At 43.2% G+C, this 24,345-nt stretch overlaps 1 protein-coding gene across 7 annotated transcripts in view; it reads left to right on the top strand.

Annotated features, from left to right (window-relative positions):
* The window catches only part of LOC144499570 (ETS-related transcription factor Elf-1-like), a 176,610-nt gene that overhangs the window by 84,110 nt on the left and 68,155 nt on the right, over window positions 1-24,345 (top strand). For 6 of the 7 annotated variants that reach the window (XM_078221678.1, XM_078221681.1, XM_078221683.1 and 3 more), the window contains one exon: window positions 9,879-10,050. In XM_078221678.1, the coding sequence (XP_078077804.1) occupies window positions 9,879-10,050 (172 nt within the window). Of the gene's footprint in view, window positions 1-9,878; window positions 10,051-17,532; window positions 17,605-24,345 lie in introns of those variants that run through there. The other variant, XM_078221685.1, reaches the window with a different exon arrangement.

Genomic DNA, 24,345 nt, shown 5'->3' on the forward strand with positions numbered 1-24,345 from the left:
CGCCACTGCCTTCACGTCTTTCCTAAAGTGTGGCACCCAGAACGAGATGCAATACTCCAGCTAAAGCCAAACTAGTGCCTGATGCAAGTTCAACATAACCTCCTTGCTCTTTTACTCAATGCCCCTATTAATAAAGCCTAAGATACTGTATACTTTATAATGTATACGGCCTACTGTGTATCCCCGCTCGTAGGGACTGAGGCCTTGCTTACAAGAGTGGTGGTTGGGGCTGAAATATCTGACTAAAAGATTCCAAAATATACAAGGAATGGGTAAAAGAGTAAAGGTTGCTGATAAATCAGATACTCTTCCTCAGTGAATGAGAGTTGCATATCAGTGGCATGGCAATGATAGAGACAAGAGATTGAGTAAGTAATAGCATTCATAACCCTCAACTGAAGAATTGTTTGCTTTTAATGAATTTTTAAGTAAAATGCTAATGCGTGGAAAGAATACTCGATCTGTTCTACATATGGTTCTCAATAAGCAGTGATGAGACAAATTTATGTTGCAGTTACATCTTCACTGAATACTTGAATAATTAAGTAAAAGCCTTACTATTGCTACGAAATTCAAAGTCTGCCCAAGAGAATAAAAGCAGTAGAGCATTTCCAGTTGTCCTCCTGGCACTTCTGTTGTGGCTTCTGCTTGGGACAAAGGCATCCGCCACAGGAAATTTGACTAAGCTGTTATCCAGATGCTGACTTCATGCTCAATTTTATTGGGCATAGTGCCCTCTTTTAATATTAGAAGATCGCACCTATAATATGTTACTTGATCTGTCCAACATCTCAAGTGTAGTTGTAAGATGCTTATGGAATATCCAGTAATGACTTGTGGCTGCATCGCACGACTCAGCTGTTGCTTTTTGCGAATGTAATCATGTAACCACCTCCAAGCTTGCAAGAATATTCATCCAAATATTGCTGCTTCTGCATTCCTGATTTGCCTTATCCCACCACTGGTGGCTACACCATAAGCTGTGGAATTGCATCCCCAAACATCTGTCTCTCCGTTTCTCTCTCTCCTTTGAGACATGGCTGTTTTGAGTTTCTGTGCTGCCTCCTTTGACATGGTATTAATTTTTGTCTGATTACACTCAACAGCACCACCAACAGCCTGTATTTATATAAGGTTTTTAGTGTAATAAAATGTTCAAAGGCATTTCACAGGAGCTTTATAAAGCAAAGTTTGGCACGAGACACATGAGCAGATGACCAAAAGCTTGGTCAGAGAGGTTGGTTTTACTGAGTGCCTTAAATGGGGAAAGAAAATAGAGAGGCAGGGTGGTTTAGGGAGGGAATTCGAGTTTTTGAGGTTTTGACAGCTGAAGGCATGGCTACCAATGGTGGAACAATAAAATTGGGGATGCTCAAGAGGCTGGAATGAGAGATCTTGAGAGAGTTCTAGCACTAGAGGAGATTACAAAGGTAGGGAGGGACAGACCAGAAGGGATTTGAAAACAAAGAATATAATAAAATTGTGACAGTGCTTGACTAGGAGCTACTGTACATTAGTGAACACGGGTGATGGATGATTGGGACTTTGTGCAAGTAAGGACACAGGCAACAGAGTTTTGAATGAGCTCAAGTTTACAGCGGGTAGAATATGGGAGGTCAGCCAGATGTGCATTGGAATAGGCATGTCGAGAGATAATAAAGCATGATGGCATAGTGGTTAGCATTGTTGTTTTGGAGCACCAGGGACCTCGGTTTGATCCTGGCTTTGGATGACTGACTTGTTAAGTATGCACATTCTCCTCAGGTCTGCATGTGTTTTCTCCCACAACCCAAAGCAGTGCAGGTTAGGTGGATTGGCCATGTTAAGTTTCTCCTTGGTGTCCAAAAATGTGTAGGTTGGGTGGATTAGCCATTGTAAATGCATGGGATTACGGGGATAGGATGAGTTGGTGGGCCTGGATAAGATGCTGTTTCAGAATGTCGGTGCAATCTCGATGGGTCAAATGGCCTCCTTCTGCACTATACAGTTTCTACGGTTCTGTGATTCCACAGGAATGGATGAGGGCTGCCACAGCGCATAAACTGAGACAGTGGTAAAGTTGGGCAACTTTACAGACGTGGAAATGGATACTTTTGGATGGCATGAATATGTGGTTGGAAGCTCATCTCCGTCAAATATGTCATCACGATTATGAACAGACTTGTGTCATCTTAGACTCTTGCCAGGGAAAGGGTAGAGTTTGGAATGGGATTAGAAGTGGCTTCGGTGTTCCCAATATTTAATTGGAGGAATTTTATGTTCATCCAGTACTGGGTGCCTGAGCAGTCTGATAATGTAGTGACAGCAGGGGAGTTCAAAGAGTTGCAAGACAGTGACATCATGCCCGTAAAAATAATTGGCAGTGGGCACTGTACTGTTAAAAGTAAAGCAATATGGAAGGATGGATGCTGTACCCTTAGAAAATGGATTCCAGAAATCGGTTGACTTGTGGTTTCTGGACAGATGGAGACAAATGTCTGGGAAGTTACTTAAGAATGGAAAGTAGGTTTTCCAGTTACAAATTGACTATGACATACCATTTCAATGGAAGGGATTTAAAGGGCAATGGCTACTAGAACAATTGGTTCCTTGAAGATGGGACTTCAAATAAAGCCATTCCATGATGATGGTCATACCTGGAATGCTAATGGAAATATCGGTCATCCCCCCCTCCCCTCCTCACACACACATATATGCCAATTACATCAGCTCCAACTCATTGTGTGGATAATGGAATACCTTGATACTGCCATCAAATGGCTGAAAATAGATAGAGAGGGGGGTTAATCCCTTTATTAATCCACATGGGAACCCAGCAAGACTGTGCTACCAGTCCCAGGCTGAGGACTTGCACCCAGTCAGAAAAAAATATTCCTTCCGAAAACATATGGCTCAAGCAATGAAAAGGGCCTCATTCATTTTTCCTGCAAGATTACATTTCTCCTCTATGGGAGCATAACTACAATTTGATCGAAGACAAACAGAACTTCCAATTTCTCTTTGTCTTCAAAGAATCAAGAGAGAAATCCTTCAGGCTGGCAATGCTTTTCGAACTCCATCTTAAAGGACTGGTTAAAAATAAATGTCTTGTTTCTTGGTGCTCTGTTAATGCATGTTGCATCTCTAGAAATCATCTTCTGCTTTGTGTATGTGTGTTTGCCTGTTTAGAGAGTGGGTATTTGTTGTGTTTACACGTTTGGTGTCGTGAAAATAAATGTTCTTTTTTAGATTAGAATTAAAAGTAAGCCTGTTCATGTCTGTTCTTTAACATAAAGCACTCAAAAGGGTTATAAAACACCATCTCAAAAATACATCTTGTGGTCAGCTGAGAGGTGAGAAAAAGGGTGAGATATCCCTTCACCCTCTCCCCATCTGTAACTGGTGGTATTGAGGTAGAGCTTGGTGTTGTCAATGCACATGTAAAAAGTAATATATTTTTGGATCATATTATCCTGAGGCAGCATGTAAATGTGAAATAGGGGAGCAAGGATAGATTATCGGGGTCAGCAAAGCACTGCAGGAGTGGGAGGAGAAGCCATTGCGGATGATTCTCTGGCTAAAACTGGGTTGATGAGCATGAAAACAGGAGAGTGCAGTCCACGCAGTTAGATAACACAAGGTATTGGAGGTGGAAGATGTGATCAACTGTGTCAAATATTGCAGGCAGATCAAGAAGAAGGATAGCTTATTCTTATGAAGCACCTTAGCATTAAACATTCTGTATAGACATAAGCTGCTGTTGGATAAGTCTGAAGCAATAACATTCAGGGCTGTGGGGGCTTTCATTACCACTGTGCCACACTGTTCCTATGTTGGATATTGTCTGTTGTTCATGATTCAGTTTGTGGCACAATTTCATCCCTACTTCCCTGACAAAGCAAAGCCTGCAAAGATGGTGCTGCTTTAGGCATGCCATGGTAAGCAGACAGAACTGCATGGGTAAAGGCAGTGCAGCAGACCCTGACGAGCCTAATTCCCTTCCAAAGGTAGAGCTCTTTCAGGAGAATTTATAAAATCGCACCTGTAGAACCTCCACCGGTGTTCACCCCATCCACTGTTATAAGATAGAAAAAATGCAGCCACATCTGTCAGAGTTTCTCCCATCTCAATTGGCCTCTTTTAAGGTCAAACCTAATACCCATCTCAATTGGAGTTAGGGTGGGAGATCCAATACAATTCACAAAGATTCTCCCCCTGGATAATTTTAGAGCACAGAAACAGACCATTTGGCCCTTCCCATTTATGCTGCTCTCTGACAGAGTATCCACTTCTCCACTGTCCTTTGGATTTGGTGAGTAGGCTGCCCTGCTGTTGGGATGTTTGCTTTAAACAATTGTTAAAGTGCAAAGATTCCTCAATTTAAGTGCTGCCATTGTCAAGTTCCTATCCTGCACAGCAGTATTAAATCCCACATCAAAGTCACTGCAGTGAGTTGGCAATATTGGTGCAGTTGCAAACAGTATATGGACAGCATAGTGTTCTGTATGGCCGAAATGTTATACTTACTCCAACCCTGCCACCCCCAGCCATGGCAGGCACATGGGAGGTGGAGAGGGAGTGTGAAATTGCATGGCAGGATTCTTTCTGGGGTCCTGCCTCAACCTGGGCATGATTTTACGGATGGAATGGTCTCGGATGGAAAGCTTGCCCTTGCCCCAATTAAGGCCCTTAAATGGCCATCTATTGGTCTTTTCCTACCTAACCTCAATTGTTAGGCCAGCAGACAGATGATAGATGAGGGAAGGTGCATGCAGAGAGACTGGTAATTGAACAGACTTCGATCTCAGTCGAGAAGGGGATGGGGCACCTCCATCAGAAGCCCCCTTCTGACTGGGGGCACCCACCCCTTATGGCCTGGAGATCTCTGAATCTGCCTCCCTGCATCTTTTTGACTCCTGGCACTTGCCTTTCTGGCTTCCAGCACTTAGTTCCTCTACTGGCCACTGCACACAATCCCCAGAATGACTGGAAAGCTGCCGGTCAATCTCCAAGACAGGACTTCTTCCCCTCACCCCACTTGAGGCTTTTAAGTGGAAATAAGGGCTGTTTCCCACCTGGCCACAATATCTGGGCTCTCGGGAGGAGTTCAGGGAGGGGAATGCCCAGCAGATCACCCCGTTTGGCCTCAAGCAGAGAGCAAGGTCACCTCTATTAGTGGCTCCCTTTCCAGAACAGGTGCCTGCTGTATTGAACTCTTGCTTTCTATATACTGGAGAAGACTGCTGGGCTACGATGTAATTCCTGCCTGTTGTACCCATAAAACTATTTACTCTTCATGCCTTGGCATGTTTTGAATCTTTCACTTGAGAGTTCTACACTGAAAAAGCTTCAGTATTTTATTAATTACAATAGCACATTAATTTCAGCAGGATGTTAATTGAGAGTAATCAGGTGCATAATTTGCTGTTCGTAATAGACTGTACAACATATTCTGTATGAATTAGTTTCTGACAGTCATGAGTTTGTTTTTACTTCGACATGCAGCATTTCTTTTGTAAGTTAATCCATGGGTCTCGATATCATGTACAAGTCTGGTGAAATTTTACCGCCTCGCCTGACATGGGAATCGGAGCAGACAAGGGGCAGACCATGGAAAGGTCCGTTGACCTTGGGCAGGATTTTACAGTTTCTGGACGAGCAAGGTTGTAAAATCCTGCCCATTGTGTATAATCTGATATCAATAAAGCCATAGTGTTCTGTAGAAATTAGTACCTAATCTCAGAATTAATCTAATATTAATATACTGTTCAGCTGATGTAATACCCATCTGCTGCCTACTATTAATGTTTGAATATGCTTTGTGATGAAATATACTATATCAATGCGTGTTTTTTTTGCTTAAATGTTATTTGGTAACCTTTTCTTAATAGTTGACTGTACCATACTATATAGAACCAATGCTCAAATAGTCCACAGATACTGCAGCAGAGGACACCTGAATAGGGCTTAATAGTGGTGATGCAGTATGGTTACATGTTCTACAGTTTTACTTGGAGATATAAGAAAGTTGATGCAGACCTTTCATTTAGGGGATTAAATGATCTTGACTGTGTCCATGACAGGTTGGATTCCATGTGGTTTGATTAAGAAATTCTTTGTGCAAAATGGTGTTTTCATGTCTGACGTTGTCTCATGTATTTTTTACACCAATAGACAGTGTGGAATGTAGTACTGCTGAGTTGTGATTACCTGATAAACTGTCAGCATGAAGTTCAGCTGATTTGTCAGTGTCACCACAACCGTGAGATGTTTCATTGTTTTTGGACCATGATATTCTGTGCGATGTATGTGTGTGTATACCTTAACATGCAAATTCAATGTTGCTTTACCTTTTTCATTATTTTGTTTTTGCCAGTGTTCTGGCAGTATGTAAGAAGAGACAGTTGTGAACATTTAGCTTATTGTAAGGGATTGGGCAAGTAGTAATCTTAAGATTAGTTTACCGTCTGATAAATTGGGATTTTATATATTATTATATTATTATATTTATATATTATATATATATATATATATATATATATATATTATACATAACTTGTAATTAGTACCAGATTATTCACATTAAGTACAGTATGCACTATAATATTTATCAAGTTTGTGATCTCAGTACTTTCAGAACATGCTCAGCCAAAGCAAAGATGAAGAAAGCTTAACAGATTGCTACCTGATCATTCAGCAACTAGTAACTATCCTTCTTGAGGAGTGCTAGGAAGTAAGCAAGCTTTCACTGGGGGTCAAATTGACCTCAAGAAGACACAGTTGGAATGGAGTAAATCTTCTGTAACAGACTTAGATTGGAATTTTCTCATCTCAACTTCAGACAAAAAGGAAGCAAAATAGCAAAAGCTTGTTGCAAACTTCACATTGTCATGTTAATGGTGTATGATGATTTAAATATTTTAATACAATGATTGATGATAGGGTTTTGTTATTAAAAGGCAAATGATTATTACATTGACTATCATTGTAAAAGTGGGAAAGACTTCAGAAGCATTAAAGTACATTATGCATTAGATGAAATGTCCTTCTGAATTGGACAATACTAAAATTCTGAATTGAATGTATCAATTGTTCCCATGTGCTTTAATCTTTTAATTGAGCGTCAAATTAGACCTCTGCTTGACTACTTCAAAGCTTGAACAGGTGGCTGAGCTCTTTAAATTATTTCAAAGGCTTTACTGGAAGTTTGTTGACACAGTTGTGCAATGGAATCTCGTTAATGCTTGGCTGAGCTCCAAACTCATTAATGGATTCGGCTCAACAGGGATATTGACATAACCCTCAAGTGGACTGGGAGTTTTTTTTTATTATTAGCAGTTTTAAGAGATCCTAAAAGGATCATGGCTTTTGATTTTTTTTTTAACAACTGTTTCTCCTGACGGTTTATGAGTATTTGAAAGACATCCCAATGTTGTTATAGGGTTCATGAGATCTGTACTTAATGGTTACCAGGTGATGGGCCATGGGAGTATGGAATTTGAGGAATATATGATGACATGGGAATGAGGGGCATGGGTGGGTGGATGGTGAGAACACGTTAAGATTCTTCACAATCATCTACAGAACTGGGCTGAGGTGTCGGTGACAGAAATGGGACTTTTAAACTGACTGCCTCTGTTTACACCTTGGGTATGCTTAAAAGGTGGGGTCCCTAACTTCAGCCTACCTACACTACCTCAGTCCACCAGGAAGATCATGTGAGAGGGCACTACTGAGCAGAAGGTGGGATAGTAAAGTTGGAAAATAGCCTGGCTAATAAGTCCCACCTCCAAGATGAAAATGTATCTGTCCCATTGAGTCCTACTGATATGTAGCTTGCCTTTGATTGCACCCCCCCATTCCACCCTGTTCTCCCTATGCAGTGCCCATGAGGCTGCAGCAGTGCTAAGTGGATCAATTATTTTTCTTTATTCATGGGACATGAGCCTTTCTGGCCAGCTTTTGTTGCCTGTCCCTAATCATCCTTGAGGCAAAGCTATAAGTGAATGGATGAGTTGTGATTGATTAAGATTGTTGACAGATGAGTGATGAAGGTGTAATGCATTGAGCAGTGTGTGAAGCTAGTTGCTCAGTTGTAAGGTGAATTTGAAGATGAATTCACTGAACTTGATCACTAATGCGAGTTTATTAAACTTCTGTCAATAATGCATTCAAAAAGTGCTTTGCGTGATATGGTTGGATTTGACCTCTTGTGGCTTTCTGCTCCATTTCTTTACAAGTGCCAGAGACATGGAGGCCCTTGCAGGAAGCGGACCTCGCCTTACAGGGGGCTACCCACCCCCTGTACTTCCAATACTACATCAGAAAATCTGAGAGCTTGCTATTTTTATGTGCCATTTTTACTCTTTAAGTCATTCTTCCCCAGCCGCTTCCAGCATCAGCTCCAAGCAAACTGTACTTTTCCTTGAAGAAGTAAAAATTGGCTTTAACCAGTGTAGGCTGACTCTAAATGGTGCTAGGCATGCAGTCATTCTATATTGCATGTAGTACTGGGCTGCACCGCACTATCATGTGAATGAGCAGGCAGCACTAAATTTGCATTTGCTTGCAATGCTTTCAACGAATTGGAGTTATTTGTGCATCATGATCCTTCGACTAGATTGTGGGCACAATCGAATTTCAAACAATGTAAATGAACCTTAATGATTCAACTTTAAAGCTAACTAAGGTAAATAGTTAATATGCAAGAGCTATATTATACATTTCTTGTGGAAGTTATTTTGATATTGTGGTGGTGTTTTAAACTGTATTAATTTTCCTGGTGAATTCCAAAGACTACATTTCTGCAGTGTTATCAAATCTCTTCAAGCTCCACCATTTTTGTTTACAAGGCAGGTGTGGTTTTTCAAAATCTGCATCATCCCATTATCTGTACTTGTATAATCCAATATAATGCTTTAAAAATACAAAAGGCTGCTTTTGAAAAACATACCTCCATCCAAATAGTAAGATTTTACAATAAGCCTTTGCAAAGTAATCAGCTAACATTAAAAACAACCATGTCAACTCTTTGGGGTGCGAATGGTATGTTTGTGCCTTCCAAAAATGTTTTTAAATGACATTGCATTCTGTCTGGGAATGTACTCAATTGAGACTTCATTATTTGACACGGAGTGATCTGGACCTGAGGTGTTGAAGAGTTTTTAAGAAACACAAATATTCATAGACTGAGTAAGACCTCAGGTTGGTGTGAGTACATTCAGCTTATACTTGCTTATGAAGGTGTTAAAATATATCGTATGGAGTATAATCTATTGCTAGAAAAAATATGATTTTGTACATCATGATTTCTATGAGCTTTAACATCAAGTTGGTCAGCCAGAGACATGAAAATGATGGGGCACTCAGAGAATAACAGGTGAGCAGTATTTCGTTTACTGAATGCAAACATTTGACCTGTTCTGAAACTGGCACACATTTCAGGCCCCTTTATCTAAAAATTGAATGGTTCGCCGAGTCCCCATCGGCTTGGAACAAGGAACATTTCTTATCCCAACAGCTGGCTTTATAGATATGGCCACTTGACATTGACAGTGTTTACATGGTAACCGTGACTGTAATTCCAGCCACAGCTTTTAGTGTATGTGATACATTTCAGGCTGTCAATGTTTAACTTTTTAACGGTTGGTTGGAAGGAATTTTGTACGGTGGGGGGGAACTGAAGAGCCACAGTTTCTATGACTAGTGCCCTCTTATTGCAGCATTAGGATCAGCAGTACTGCACTACTACCTCTGAACCTGCCAGCCGAGTATGAGCAGAACTATTTTTGGACAGGATTGGAATGTACTCCCACAGTCGTGTCAATAATGATAAGGATGAATTTAAACCTCAAACCGTAGAATTTTCAACAACCCATCTGTTATTGTGCTTCTTGCAGCTTGGCAGTTCTTGTCTTTTCCCTGCTGTCATTGTGGAGCAAGTACCCAATGCAGAGCTGCTGCAGGACTGTTCTGGTCTTGCTTGTGATGAGGAAACTAATGGAATGATTAATGACAGTTCGCTGGATGTCGTTGAAGAACAGGTTATTGGCGAGGACATCACACTTTCAGGTTGGTTTGCTCTACTTTTCTATTAATGCTGGTTGATAACATTGGGATTAGTGGAAAAGGTCCTACACCAACAGAAGAAATGTAGCAAAAAATAACTAAGAAAATGTTAGAATATATAAAAAATAAATGAAGTTACACAAAAGAACAATGTGATGAGAAAATGATGAGAATTAAAGTGACTATTTGGTAGCTAGAATAAGGAAAGTCAAAAAATAAATGGAACAATTTAAAGGGGATGCAATAAAAGAGAGACTTGTAGTGTGCATGTACAAACCTTTGAGAATTGAAATATTAACTAGATGTTTGGTAGTACAGAATTTTAGCTGCAAAGAGACGTGCCAAAGCTTTTCATCTTGCATTCATCAGGACACATCGCAAGAATAAGGAAAAAAAACAATTTAGACTGTTTGGGAAGAGAGTGCTGATTGGTTGGACAGTAGTCTGATTGGTAGAAGTGTTGCCATGGAGAATCCATAGAATCATGGTGATGGTGACTGACAGTTATTTGCCAAACATTGTTTGAAATTTAAACCAGGCAACTTGATCTTGATTGGTCAACGCATTGCCCTGAAGAATGAATCTCCAAATGGCTGTTGTTGTGTATTTGGAGACGTGACACTTGACACTGGGTTAAAAATGGATTGAGTCTTTATTTATGGTCTGTGATCTCATCCATGGCTGCTGTTTTTCTCTGTTTCCCTCTCTACATCTTATGACATCACTTCTGATTGCATACATCACTACATTACTACATTACCTTCACAATGAGCCAATAGGAACAAATACATAACATTTCCTCCCCACTTTATTTAAACACCTCCAAAACAAGTTCAACATGAACAAAAGTCAATGAGTCAGTCGCTATTAATAAGGCAGACAGTCTGGAAGTCGTCACTCCCAGAATGATTGACAGGGAACCTCTGGTGCCTTCTTCATCTTCGCACTAGCTTGAGCCTTTGGCATCTTCACCTTCCTACTGATGTCATCAGTGGTTGGTTTAACCAGCGTTGACATAGGAACTAAATGATGCTCAAGTCTGAACAGAGGATGAGGAATTGATTTCCCCAACATGTCTGGTGGTGTTAAGGTTGTGGGAAAGTCTTGACTCGGGAAGACGGAACCCGAATTTCCATCAGGCTACACTCTCTTACCGGATCAGTTTTTCCAGCCAATAACTGATCCACATGTCTCCTCCAGATATTGTTATCTCTGGTCTGGAAAGTGTAAGAGACAGGTTCAGTCTGCACCAATACTGTGGCAGAATCCATTTCTACCCTGTCGAGTAGTTCTCAGCCAAAACTACTTGGTGGAAAACTGTGCCTTCCTGCTGTTCCACTGTGCTTGTTCTTTTTGTCACACAATCTTAGTTTTCAGAGGTTTTAGAAGATCAAATGTGAACTGCAGCTTCCTTTTTATCATGACTAAGGCAGAAGAGGTCTTGGTTGTGGAATATGTGATATTCCAGTAGACCAGCAAGAAGTTGTTAAGGTGTTTCATAAACAAACCTTGTTCCATAGTTGCTTTCAAAATGTGTTTCAAGAAAATAAATAAACTCTCAGAAGCTAAGAATTATGTTGCGACTAATTGTCATCTGCAGAGAGCAGCACGGTGGCACAGTGGTTAGCACTGTTGCCTCAGTACCGGGGACCCAGGTTCAATTCCAGCCTCGGGTCACTGTCTGTGTGGAGTTTGCACTTTCTCCCTGTGTCTGCGTGGGTTTCCTCCGGGTGCTCCGGTTTCCTCCCACAGTCCAAGGATGTGCAGGTTAGGATGATTGGACATGCTAAATTGACCCTAATGTCAGGGGGATTAACAGAGTCAATGAGGGTTGTGGGAAAAGGCCTGGGTGGGCTTGTGGTCGGTACAGACTCGATAGACCGAATGGCCTCCTTCTTACTGTAGATAATTCTGAGAAAATTGATTTAGTCTGGATCTTCCGAGGAATGACTATCATTGTCAGATTGCCATGTGACCATTTCCCGACTTGATGTTGCTCCATAGTTCTTCCAAGATCTTCCAAGCTCAATTTTTCCAGAATTATGGAGCAGTGCCCCTCAAAGAACTCTGTCACAACCAAGTAAATTTGGGGAACAAAAAACACCCCCATGCCCCAGTTTTTGCATCACTGTCTGCCATTTGGTAAGTTTAAAGGTCCAGTTTGAATATTAGCGAATGGGTGAATGGATAAATGAGAGAATGGATAGGGTGGATGAGGTAAGTTGATAGTGAGCCAGTCTGATGTGGCTGTGAATCCTGAACCTGGGGTGATTTAAAAGATGGCGTAGGGTGATGTGATCGTCAGTTAGGCCTGAAGGCTGGTCAGTGGAGTAGTCAGGTCAGGATGATTGTCAGGTCTATGGGGGTGGGGGCACGTAGTCAGGTGGGTGGTCAGCGGATAGTTGGGTCAGGTTAGGGGTAATTGGAGGTCAGTGACAGTGAGAGCAAGGGATGAGCAGGAGAGGGGTCAGTTCTCTAATTACCCAGGAGTTAGGTTAGGTTTTAATCCGCCTAACATTTCCTTAGTAACTATTCAGATAAATATCGTGGACCTGTCCAGATTCTCTAACTGTAGTATCGAACTGGGCACGTTCACTGAGGGCCCGGGGGAGCAGGGTAATTGTCATGGGAAGTTTGAACTTTGTGAGAAATTTCCACGTAGGTCAGTGTATCAGGATTTTCATAACGTTCTAACGTATATCTCAGTAGCATGTCTGGTCTCCGACAATCTGGGGCCTGGAAAATTTGGGCCAATGTCTACTTAAAGGTCAGTGTGGAGTACATCCATGAAGTGTTTTTCTAGTTGTGTAAAAAGAAGAATGTTCTGTTTTTCGGTTTGAAGTATAAGTTGCGAACAAAACTAATGTAAATACACTTTTAGCATTTTGTTCGAGTAAGAGTTTTAAGGTGTGGAATGTTGTCATCGTTTCAGCTATAGTAATGTGGAAATTTTGAGGTACAGGAGCTCTGTGAAACTATCAGCTATATCATTTCTAAAACTATTGTTTCATGGTTTTCCTGTGTATTAATCATTTGGTTAAGATTTGAATTTATTTAAGTTTATTTATTAGTGTCACAAATAGGCTTACATTAACACTGCAATGAATTTAATGTGAAAATCCCATAGTCGCCACACTCTAGTGGTGCCTGTTCGAGGGAGAATTTAGCATGGCCAATGCACCTAACCAGCACGTCTTTTGGACTCGATGTGTTTTCTCACCAACATCACGGAGAATCTGGCATAGGAGAATTGGGCCTTCATCTACGTCCCAATGAGGTCATGCTGTTTTCTGACCCACCATCATGGACACCAGCAGAAAATCTCTCTGTAAATTCACACCAGCTTGAAACCGATTTCTGGCCTTCCGCCCATATTCTCCCACCGTGCCATCAAACACGCCAGCAGGGGCTTGGGTGAGTTCCACCCAGTGTCCTGAATGGCCTCTCTCTATGCTGTAACCATTCTATGATTTTAGTATCAATATACTCAAGGAACTTGATAAACACATGAGGAATTTCTTCATGTGATCAAGAAGGATGGGAAAAGGCCTGTGTGAAACCTAAACACTAACATAGATGAGGTGGGCTAAGTGGTCTATTCCTGTGCTGTAAATTACATGCAAAGCTACCAGCAGGGAATACAAATACTTTACATCCTCAGACCATCACAGCCAAGGAATTAATGTTCAGTAACAAATGCAGCAGGGTGTATGGGGATATTAATGCTGCGTTAGATTCCGGGAACCTTGAACTTCATAAACCCTGAAATACCTGTTAATGAGAAGGCTGTATGAAGGGCATTGTCAGGTCTGTATCTATTTGATAGTAAGGGAGCTGTACAGGAGGGTTACTGCTGTTGCAAAACATTGAATCCAAGACATTAAGCAGCAACTGCGTGATGCCCTGGACCCTGGGTGTGGCCTACACCCTGCCATCTTTTAAACCACCCCAGGTTCAGGATTCACAGCCACATCATGAGCTCAGGACATTTTGGTCAACTCTTACCCTCCAATCTGAACTTGTGGCCAAACTTGCCTTCATGCCCCATATAATAATCACTTGACATGGTCACCCTGTCCCGGGCCTCTGCTTTAGAGGTCATGTGACCCTACATGGTTGCAGAAGGCTTTCCCTGCAGTTCTAATTGTTGCCAACAAATGAGCCAAATCCCCTACTTCTGGAAACAAGTAGCTTCCATACTGGGGCAGTGAGGATTAACACCAATCCAATCTTCCAGACTGAAAATCCAGTTAGACAGTTAACGGAGTGGATTCCACTCAGATCAATGGAGAGAAAAAAATCAAGTGGGCATATAAGATTGAGAAATTGGAGCAGGAGTAGGCCATTCAGCCCATCAAAATTGCTCAGCCATTCAATAAGATCTTGGCTGATCTGACTCTGGCTTTAACTCCATTTCTTGTCTATCCCCTAGCCCTATCCCATATAATTCTTGACACTCTTGTTGATGAAAATTCTGTCTAACTCAGCCTTGAATATATTTGAAGACCTGGCCTCCTCTGCTCTTTGTGAAAGAAAATTTCAAATGCTAACGGCCGTTGGAGAAGAAATTCCTCCTGTTTCCACCTTAAATGGGGAAATTGTCTCCAGGGGAAAACTAATCTTTAAAATGCATTTCTGAGTTGTACGTTGCTCCTTGAAGGAAGACATCCTCCCAGCATCTAACCTTGGAAATAGGCAGGTGAGACATTCGCCCTAACACTCAGATGCCAAATGGGTGGCTCGCCACCACCTTCTCGAGGACAATTAGGACAATAAATGCTGGAAAAAAACTCAGCAGGTCTGACAGCAACTGTGGAGAGAGAAACAGAATTAACATTTAATCCAATATGGCTCCTCTCTGGCCTTGCCAGTGATGTCCACATCACATGAAAGAATAAAGAACTCGAAGAAAGCATTGAGAGGACTAGATTTTAGTTGCCACGTAATAGAAAAGTTTTTATTAAATATTGGGCGGGATTCTCTGGCTGCACTCGCCTGAAAACCAGAGATCCCGCCTGACTTCAATGGACCTTTACATGGTCCACCCCCAACCCCCTAGAATTCCAGTGGAGGGCGGGATGGGAGAATTTCACCCATTATGTCTGATTATATTCGGTTACGTTCACCTTAGTGATGGAAAGGGATAGGCATGAACCTCGGGCCAGTGGTTTTAGCTGGGGGAAGGGTAATTATGAGGCTATTAGGAGAGAATTAGGAAACATAGGTTGGACTAGGAGATTACAGGGACTGGGAACGTCCGACATGTGGAGTTTTTTCAAGGAGCAGCTACTGCGAGTCTGTGATAGGTATGTCCCTGTCAGGCAAGGAGGAATTGGTAGGGCTAGGGAACCGTGGTGCACCAAAAAAGTTTCTTTGTTGGTTAAAAAGAAAAAGGAGGCTTATGTTCGGATGAGACGTGAGCACTCGGGTAGTGCACTAGAAAGCTTTAGATTGGCTAAGAGGGAGTTGAAGAGCGAGCTTAGAAGGGCTAAAAGGGGACATGAGAAGACTTTGGCGGATAGGGTTAAAGAGAATCCTAAGGCGTTCTATAGGTATGTCAAGAACAGAGGGTTGGTTAGGGCAAGTTTAGGGCCAGTTATAGATGGCAGAGGGAAGTTATGTGTGGAACCGGAGGAGATTGGTGAAGCATTGAACCAATATTTCTCTTCGGTGTTCACGCAAGGGGACATGAATATAGCTGAGGAGGACACTGGGTTGCAAGGGAGTAGAATAGACAGTATTACAGTTGATAAGGAGGATGTGCAGGATATTCTGGAGGGTCTGAAAATAGATAAATCCCCTGGTCCGGATGGGATTTATCCAAGGATTCTCTGGGAGGCAAGAGAAGTGATTGCAGAGCCTCTGGCTCTGATCTTCAGGTCGTCGTTGGCCTCTGGTATAGTACCAGAAGATTGGAGGTTAGCGAATGTTGTCCCATTGTTTAAGAAGGGGAACAGAGACTTCCCCGGGAATTATAGACCGGTGAGTCTCACTTCTGTTGTCGGCAAGATGTTGGAAAAAATTATAAGGGATAGGATTTATAGTTATTTGGAGAGTAATGAATTGATAGGTGATAGTCAGCATGGTTTTGTGGCAGGTAGGTCGTGCCTTACTAACCTTATTGAGTTTTTTGAGAAAGTGACCAAGGAGGTGGATGGGGGCAAGGCAGTGGACGTGGTATATATGGATTTTAGTAAGGCGTTTGATAAGGTTCACCATGGTAGGCTTCTGCAGAAAATGCAGATGTATGGGATTGGGGGTGATCTAGGAAATTGGATCAGGAATTGGCTAGCGGATAGGAAACAGAGGGTGGTGGTTGATAGTAAATATTCATCATGGAGTGCGGTTACAAGTGGTGTACCTCAGGGATCTGTTTTGGGGCCACTGCTGTTTGTAATATTTATTAATGATCTGGATGAGGGTATAGTTGGGTGGATTAGCAAATTTGCTGATGACACCAAAGTCGGTGGTGTGGTAGACAGTGAGGAAGGGTGTCGTAGTTTGCAGGAAGACTTAGACAGGTTGCAAAGTTGGGCCGAGAGGTGGCGGATGGAGTTTAATGCGGAGAAGTGTGAGGTAATTCACTTTGGTAGGAATAACAGATGTGTTGAGTATAGGGCTAACGGGAGGACTTTGAATAGTGTGGAGGAGCAGAGGGATCTAGGTGTATGTGTGCATAGATCCCTGAAAGTTGGGAATCAAGTAGATAAGGTTGTTAAGAAGGCATATGGTGTCTTGGCGTTTATTGGTAGGGGGATTGAATTTAGGAGTCGTAGCGTTATGTTGCAACTGTACACAACTCTGGTGCGGCCGCACTTGGAGTACTGTGTGCAGTTCTGGTCCCCACATTACAGGAAGGATGTGGAGGCTTTGGAGAGGGTGCAGAGGAGGTTTACCAGGATGTTGCCTGGTATGGAGGGGAGATCCTATGAGGAGAGGCTGAGGGATTTGGGATTGTTTTCGCTGGAAAGGCGGCGGCTAAGAGGGGATCTTATTGAAACATATAAGATGATTAGAGGTTTAGATAGGGTGGATAGTGATAGCCTTTTTCCTCTGATGGAGAAATCCAGCACGAGGGGGCATGGCTTTAAATTGAGGGGGGGTAGTTATAGAACCGATGTCAGGGGTAGGTTCTTTACCCAGAGGGTGGTGAGGGATTGGAATGCCCTGCCAGCATCAGTAGTAAATGCGCCTAGTTTGGGGGCGTTTAAGAGATCCGTAGATAGGTTCATGGACGAAAAGAAATTGGTTTAGGTTGGAGGGTCACAGTTTTTTTTTTTAACTGGTCGGTGCAACATCGTGGGCCGAAGGGCCTGTTCTGCGCTGTAATGTTCTATGTTCTATATATAAAATGATTAAAGGTTATTAAATGCTAAGAAAGCACTACGGGCCACATTAAGAGGACGGGTCACTGTTTTTGCTGTCATAGGATATAAGGATGATTAAATATGTGTAATTATATAAGGACATTCTCTATCTCTATAGAATGGTGATGAAAGGCTGTGTATATTGAGCTGACACCCACCTTCAGGGCTGTTGGGTGACTGCCTTGATCAGGTTAGTGGAATTGCCGGTTTTCAGGCGAGTACGGCTGGGGAATCCTGCCCAATATTTAATAAACTTTTCTATAATATGGCAACTAAAATCTAGTCCTCTCAATGTGGCCTCAGTGCTTTCTTAGAGTTATTTATTCTTTCATACAATATGGACATCACTGGCAAGGCCAACGTTTATTCCAAAGAGGAGCAATATTGGATTCAAATGTTAATGGATTCTGATGGAACTCAGAAGGGAGAGGCCAGGCGGGAAGATGTCCCAGGTAGGGCCTGTAGCTGGCTCAGGCCACACAGCTCAGGAGGCGGCTGCCACAGGTTGACCTCCAGATGATTGAATAGCAGCAGCTGGTGCAGCCCAGGTCCTGGCTGTCCTTCCAGACTCGCTTCTCCACTTCCAGACCCTCCAGCACCATCTCCCATGCCGCTCCGACATAGCCAACCTACGACATCACCCCAGCCACTATCACAACCAGATCCGGAGTAGCAGAATGGATCGTCATCAGCAGAGCTTGCCATCCAGTGATGTGCTGCTCTGGCAGCACTACACCCCTGATTAGCTGGAAGTTAAATTTCTTTTGAAAAGTTATTGATCTTTATGGAGATTGTGATAGCATCAACACAGCTAACAATTCAGTGTAGTGCTGAGGGAGCCTTTCAGATGAGATGTTACACCGAGGACTCTTCTTAACTAGATTTAAAAGATCCCATGGCAGAATATGAGAAGAGTAGGAGAGGTTGCTTCTTGTCCTGACTAATATTAACCCTGCAAGCAACAGCACTAAAACAAATTGCAAGTGACAAGTAATGTTTGTGTCACATGCATGCTAAACAATGACCATCTGCAAGATGCACTGTAGCAACTCACCAAGGCTCCTTCAAGAGCATCTTCCAAATTCTCAGCCTCTACCACCTGGAAGGCAGCAGATGCAAGGGAACGGCACAAACTCCAGTCCAAGCCCCACACCCATCCTGATTTGGAATTATACCACCATACCTTGATTATTGGTGGATCAAAATCCTGGAACTCCCTGCCTGACAGCACCGTGGGTATACCAAGGCCTCATGAACTGCAATGGTTCAAGAAGGCAGCTCACCACCACCTTGTCAAGGGTAATTGGGGATGGGCAATAAAATTGCTGGCCAAGCCAGCAGTGCTCAGATCCTGTGAATTAATAAAAGAAAAATCAAATCTCATTGCTGTGACAACCCATGTGCTGAGACTGCTTGTGCGCTTGTCTCTTAAAGAACAAAATGTGCTGGCGAGCATATTGAAAAAGGGTTAAATTGGTTTCCTGATTATAAGAACATAAGAACATAAGAAATAGGAGCAGGAGTAGGCCATCTAGCCCCTCGAGCCTGCCCCGCCATTCAATAAGATCATGGCTGATCTGACGTGGATCAGTACCACTTACCCGCCTGATCCCCATAACCCTTAATTCCCTTACCGATCAGGAATCCATCCATCCGCGCTTTAAACATATTCAGCGAGGTAGCCTCCACCACCTCAGTGGGCAGAGAATTCCAGAGATTCACCACCCTCTGGGAGAAGAAGTTCCTCCTCAACTCTGTCTTAAACCGACCCCCCTTTATTTTGAGGCTGTGTCCTCTAGTTTTAACTTCCTTACTAAGTGGAAAGAATCTCTCCGCCTCCACCCTATCCAGCCCCCGCATTATCTTATAAGTCTCCATAAGATCCCCCCTCATCCTTCTAAACTCCAACGAGTACAAACCCAATCTCCTCAGCCTCTCCTCATAATCCAAACCCCTCATCTCCGGTATCAACCTGGTGAACCTTCTCTGCACTCCCTCCAATGCCAATATATCCTTCCTCATATAAGGGGACCAATACTGCACACAGTATTCCAGCTGCGGCCTCACCAATGCCCTGTACAGGTGCATCAAGACATCCCTGCTTTTATATTCTATCCCCTTCGCAATATAGGCCAACATCCCATTTGCCTTCTTGATCACCTGTTGTACCTGCAGACTGGGCTTTTGCGTCTCATGCACAAGGACCCCCAGGTCCCTTTGCACGGTAGCATGTTTTAATTTGTTTCCATTGAGATAGTAATCCCATTTGTTATTATTTCCTCCAAAGTGTATAACCTCGCATTTCTCAACGTTATACTCCATTTGCCATATCCTCGCCCACTCACTCAGCCTGTCCAAATCTCTCTGCAGATCTTCTCCGTCCTCCACACGATTCACTTTTCCACTTATCTTTGTGTCGTCTGCAAACTTCGTTACCCTACACTCCGTCCCCTCCTCCAGATCATCTATATAAATGGTAAACAGTTGCGGCCCGAGTACCGATCCCTGCGGCACGCCACTAGTTGCCTTCCTCCAACCGGAAAAACACCCATTTATTCCGACTCTTTGCTTCCTGTCGGATAGCCAGTCCCCAATCCACTTTAACACACTACCCCCAACTCCGTGTGCCCTAATCTTCTTCAGCAGCCTTTTATGGGGCACCTTATCAAACGCCTTTTGGAAATCCAAAAACACCGCATCCACCGGTTCTCCTCCATCAACCGCCCTAGTCACATCATAATAACGTTAGGTTCTAATCTCATCTGACCTGGGGATGCCATGTGAATGAAATGCTAAGAAGCAAAGGGTAAATAGAAAGCTAATTGCACTGGGGTTAGAATTTTTGAGGGCATTAAAAAGACTGGGAATTCATGCAAATAGAAAACAACCAAGGCTGTCTGGATGAAGCAGTTTTCTCTTTGGTGGTCTTTGAACAGATTCTGGCATTGATGTAGGTCTCCTGAGAATAGAGCAACAGCTGTGTTACCTTGTGTTAGATAGTTGGAAAGGACAGGAAGAATCGGGGAAAGTGGATTGGGTGGTACCCATTGCTGTTATTGACGTATTGCCAGAGCTTTAAAGACTATTTAAAAGGATCAGGGAAGGGAGTCTCTGGGAATTCTGTGCCATCAGGACTGACATGACCTGATGAGAGAGGGTACATTAGGTGTGCACCTTGGTGGTGGTACTGTGTCTGGGGACTTCGAATGGAATATCATTGCTGATTAATGCCACAAAGTCTGAAATGGTTGGATGGGATGTGAGAAATCCTTCAAAACACTGGCTGAGTTGGAAAGAGGCATATCTTTGTACTGACTATTTAAAGCCAAATTTACCTTTTTTGTGTGAAATATCCTTCATCCGTTGAATAGTGTTGATTTTTAGTTAGTTTGTTACAGAGAAGTATTTAACCATGAAATTTTGTCCATTGGCTTTCTTTCTATAGTCATGAAGATTTTTTTTATAAGACTCGACAGGAGTCGTAGTTTATAGAATCTTGTTTTTGAGAGGATTGGCTGCTTCCAATATTACTCAGTACATTTCAAAAAGTACATCATTGGCTGGCCAGTTCCCAGGAATGAAAAGAAAGGTGTTAAAGACAGCAATATCAAATGTTACCAGATAAAGCAATAATTAGCAGTGCCACCAGAGCCTGTGGTATGAGCAGTGCCATCACAGACTGTGAGCATTTTCTTTGCTAGCTGCCTGAGAGTTCAGCTTCACTGCCCCTATGTAGCGGCCAAACTGCAGTTTTCCACATATTGTGCTGTAAGTACCTTGTTCAAACACTGGGCTGAATTTTTGCCACAGAGGTGGGAAACCTAAGCTGTGTTTGTTTTTGGGTCAAAACCTGTCTCCAGGGGAAAACTAATTAAAGTTGCGATTTTCAAGTGGGTGAGCCTTAAATTGGCATGGTTCCCTGTCTAATTAAGAGTGATGGGCAGGTTGTCAAAGGTAAAGGACCAATTACAGGCTTTTCAGCTTCAGAGGAGCACCCGTTGCCTTACAAGCTGGGAACAGCGAGGGAGCCTCAACAAGAATGTGCCCTTTCAGTCGCTTCTTAAAAATTTAAATTCCAAAACACAAATATCCGCCAGACCGTCACTGTGGGGAGGGTGGTGAGAGTGGGGTGGTGAAAATTCACCTACAGGATGGTCTTTGGCTATATTAGCACCAAGGTAGGCCAGTAGACTTGGCTGGAGTGCTGGATCCCCAGGCCTGCTGCTGGGGGCCTATCCTCAGCCAGTTGATCTGCTCCCCAGTGAGTCAGGAAACGGGAGGCCAACTGGAAAATCCCAGTCAATCTCTTAAATTCACATTTAACAAGGTTTTTTAAATTAGCTTAATTGCCTGTCTGCCTCGTGGAGTAGGGGACCTTCCTGGACTCCAAACTTGTTGCCTCCAAAATGTTGAGCTCTGGGAATGGCCTTGGTGCTTTTTGACACTGAATAATTCATCCCATTTCTCTTTCTTTCTGTTCTACTTTATTGGGGATTTGTATGATGTAATTCTGCTGGTACTGCAATGAGAGACCATGGTGTATCGGTGATCGGTGAAGAGTTTTGGCTGATAAATATTCAGATTTTTATTTTGCTGCGCTCTACCCCTAAGCATTTTCACCTAATTAACCATCTTGGTAATCGGTAGGATTTATAGCTGCTGCACTACAATGCCTCTCAAATGAGTGCATCAGTAAACTATTTTCACATCATGGATCAAGGCAACTCCAGACTATTGCAGCTGTTAGACTGATTCAAGATCTTTTGTTGCAGGTAACAGGATCTACGTGTTGAATCTTTAGGAGCCTGCAGCTGTGCAGTAAAACAGCACTGAGAATAGGGTAACCTGAGGTGCACAGTGAAGGCTCACGTATACTTTTTTCAAATGCATATTTGTGAGTAATAAGGAACAGATAATTTGTTGTTCATTTGATATATATCACTAAATCTGGGAGATTTGGATGTATGCGCATTTAGAAAGGAATAAACTCATTAACGATAGTCAGCATGGTTTTGTGAGAGGGAGGTCATGCCTCACTAACATGGTGGAGTTTTTTGAAGAAGTGACTAGAATGGTTGACAAGGGAAGGGCCGTGGATGTCGTCTATATGGACTTTAGTAAAGCGTTTGACAAAGTCCTTCATGGTAGGTTGGTGCAAAAGGTTGGATCTCATGGGATAAAGGGGGAGGTGGCTAGATGGGTGGAGAACTGGCTTGGTCACAGACGACAGGGTGGTAGTGGAAGGGTCTTTTTCCGGCTGGATGCCTGTGACTAGTGGTGTTCCACAGGGCTCTGTATTGGGACCTCTGCTGTTTGTGATTTATATAAACGATCTGGAAGAAGGTGTAACTGGGGGGATCAGTAAGTTTGCGGACGACACGAAAACAGCTGGACTTGCAGATAGTGAGGAACATTGTCAGAGGCTACAGAAGGATATAGATAGGTTGGAAATTTGAGCAAAGAAATGACAGATGGAGTTCAATCCAGATAAATGCAAAGTGATGCATTTTGGTAGAACTAACGTAGGGGGAGCTATACGATAAATGGCAGAACCATAAAGGGTGTAAATACGCAGAGGGACCTGGGTGTGCAAGTCCACAGATCCTTGAAGGTGACATCACAGGTGGAGAAGGTAGTGAAGAAGGCATATGGCATGCTTGCCTTTATAGGACGGGGCATAGAGTATAAAAGTTGGGGTCTGATGTTGCAGTTATATAGAACGTTGGTTCGGCCGCATTTGGAATACTGCGCCCAGTTCTGGTCGCCACACTACCAGAAGGACGTGGAGGCTTTAGAGAGAGTGCAGAGGAGGTTTACCAGGATGTTGCCTGGCATGGAAGGGCTTAGTTATGAGGAGAGATTGGGTAAACTGGGGTTGTTCTCACTGGAAAGACGGAGGATGAGGGGTGACCTAGTAGAGGTGTATAAAATTATGAAGGGCATAGATAGGGTGAACGGTGGGAAGCTTTTTCCCAGATCGGTGGTGACGTTCACGAGGGGTCATAGGTTCAAGGTGAGGGGGGGTGGTTTAACACGGATATCAGAAGGACGTATTTTACACAGAGGGTGGTGGGGGCCTGGAATGCACTGCTGGGCAAGGTGGTTGAGGCAGACACACTGGGAACGTTTAAGACTTATCTAGATAGCCACATGAACAGAGTGGGAATGGAGGGATACAAAAGAATGGTCTAGTTTGGACCAGGGAGCGGCGCGGGCTTGGAGGGCCGAAGGGCCTGTTCCGATGCTGTATTGTTCTTTGTTCTGTAACACATTCTGGGTTGATAACCTTGGGGGGCTGTAATGCTTTGACTGATCTTGAATAAATTGCATTACAGGAAAGCTGTTCTCCCCTCCTGACTCCACAATTACCCACTCAGCTACTCCCCCAAATGACCCAAACCAACTACACCTCAACACAACCCCACTCCCCCTCGCTGACTCGATTACCATTCATCCACCTCACCCACCTACCCATTTACTCAGCCAATTGCCCATTCATGCACCCATTCACCACACCACATTCAAAAACTGGACCTTTAAATGTAAATCAGGCAGCTAGTGCTGTAAAAAGGAAACCTCTCCTCTCCTTCCAACTCTACTGCAATCCGCTGGTCTTCCCTGGGAGATGCTGCACTGCCCGTTTCTGCTGCAGCCAGGATCAGAAGATCCTAGAAGAAATGGGCAGTGAAATGAAGTCCGAGAACTCCTCATGGGCAATGGTAATGAACACAGCATAGCTGCTGGCCAGAGGTTTCAGGCCATTAAGACGGTGACTAAATGCTTTATGAGCGCCTTAAAGGAGAAAAAAGGTCAAGAGCCAACGAGGTTTAGGGACAGAATTCCAGTGCTTGGGGCCTAGTAGACTTAAAGCATGGCTGGTACTGGTAGGTCGAAAGAAGTGGGACACTCGCAAGAGGCCAAAGTTGGAGGA

The sequence above is a fragment of the Mustelus asterias genome, chromosome 10 (genome assembly GCF_964213995.1).
Source record: "Mustelus asterias chromosome 10, sMusAst1.hap1.1, whole genome shotgun sequence".
Classification (NCBI taxonomy): domain Eukaryota; kingdom Metazoa; phylum Chordata; class Chondrichthyes; order Carcharhiniformes; family Triakidae; genus Mustelus; species Mustelus asterias.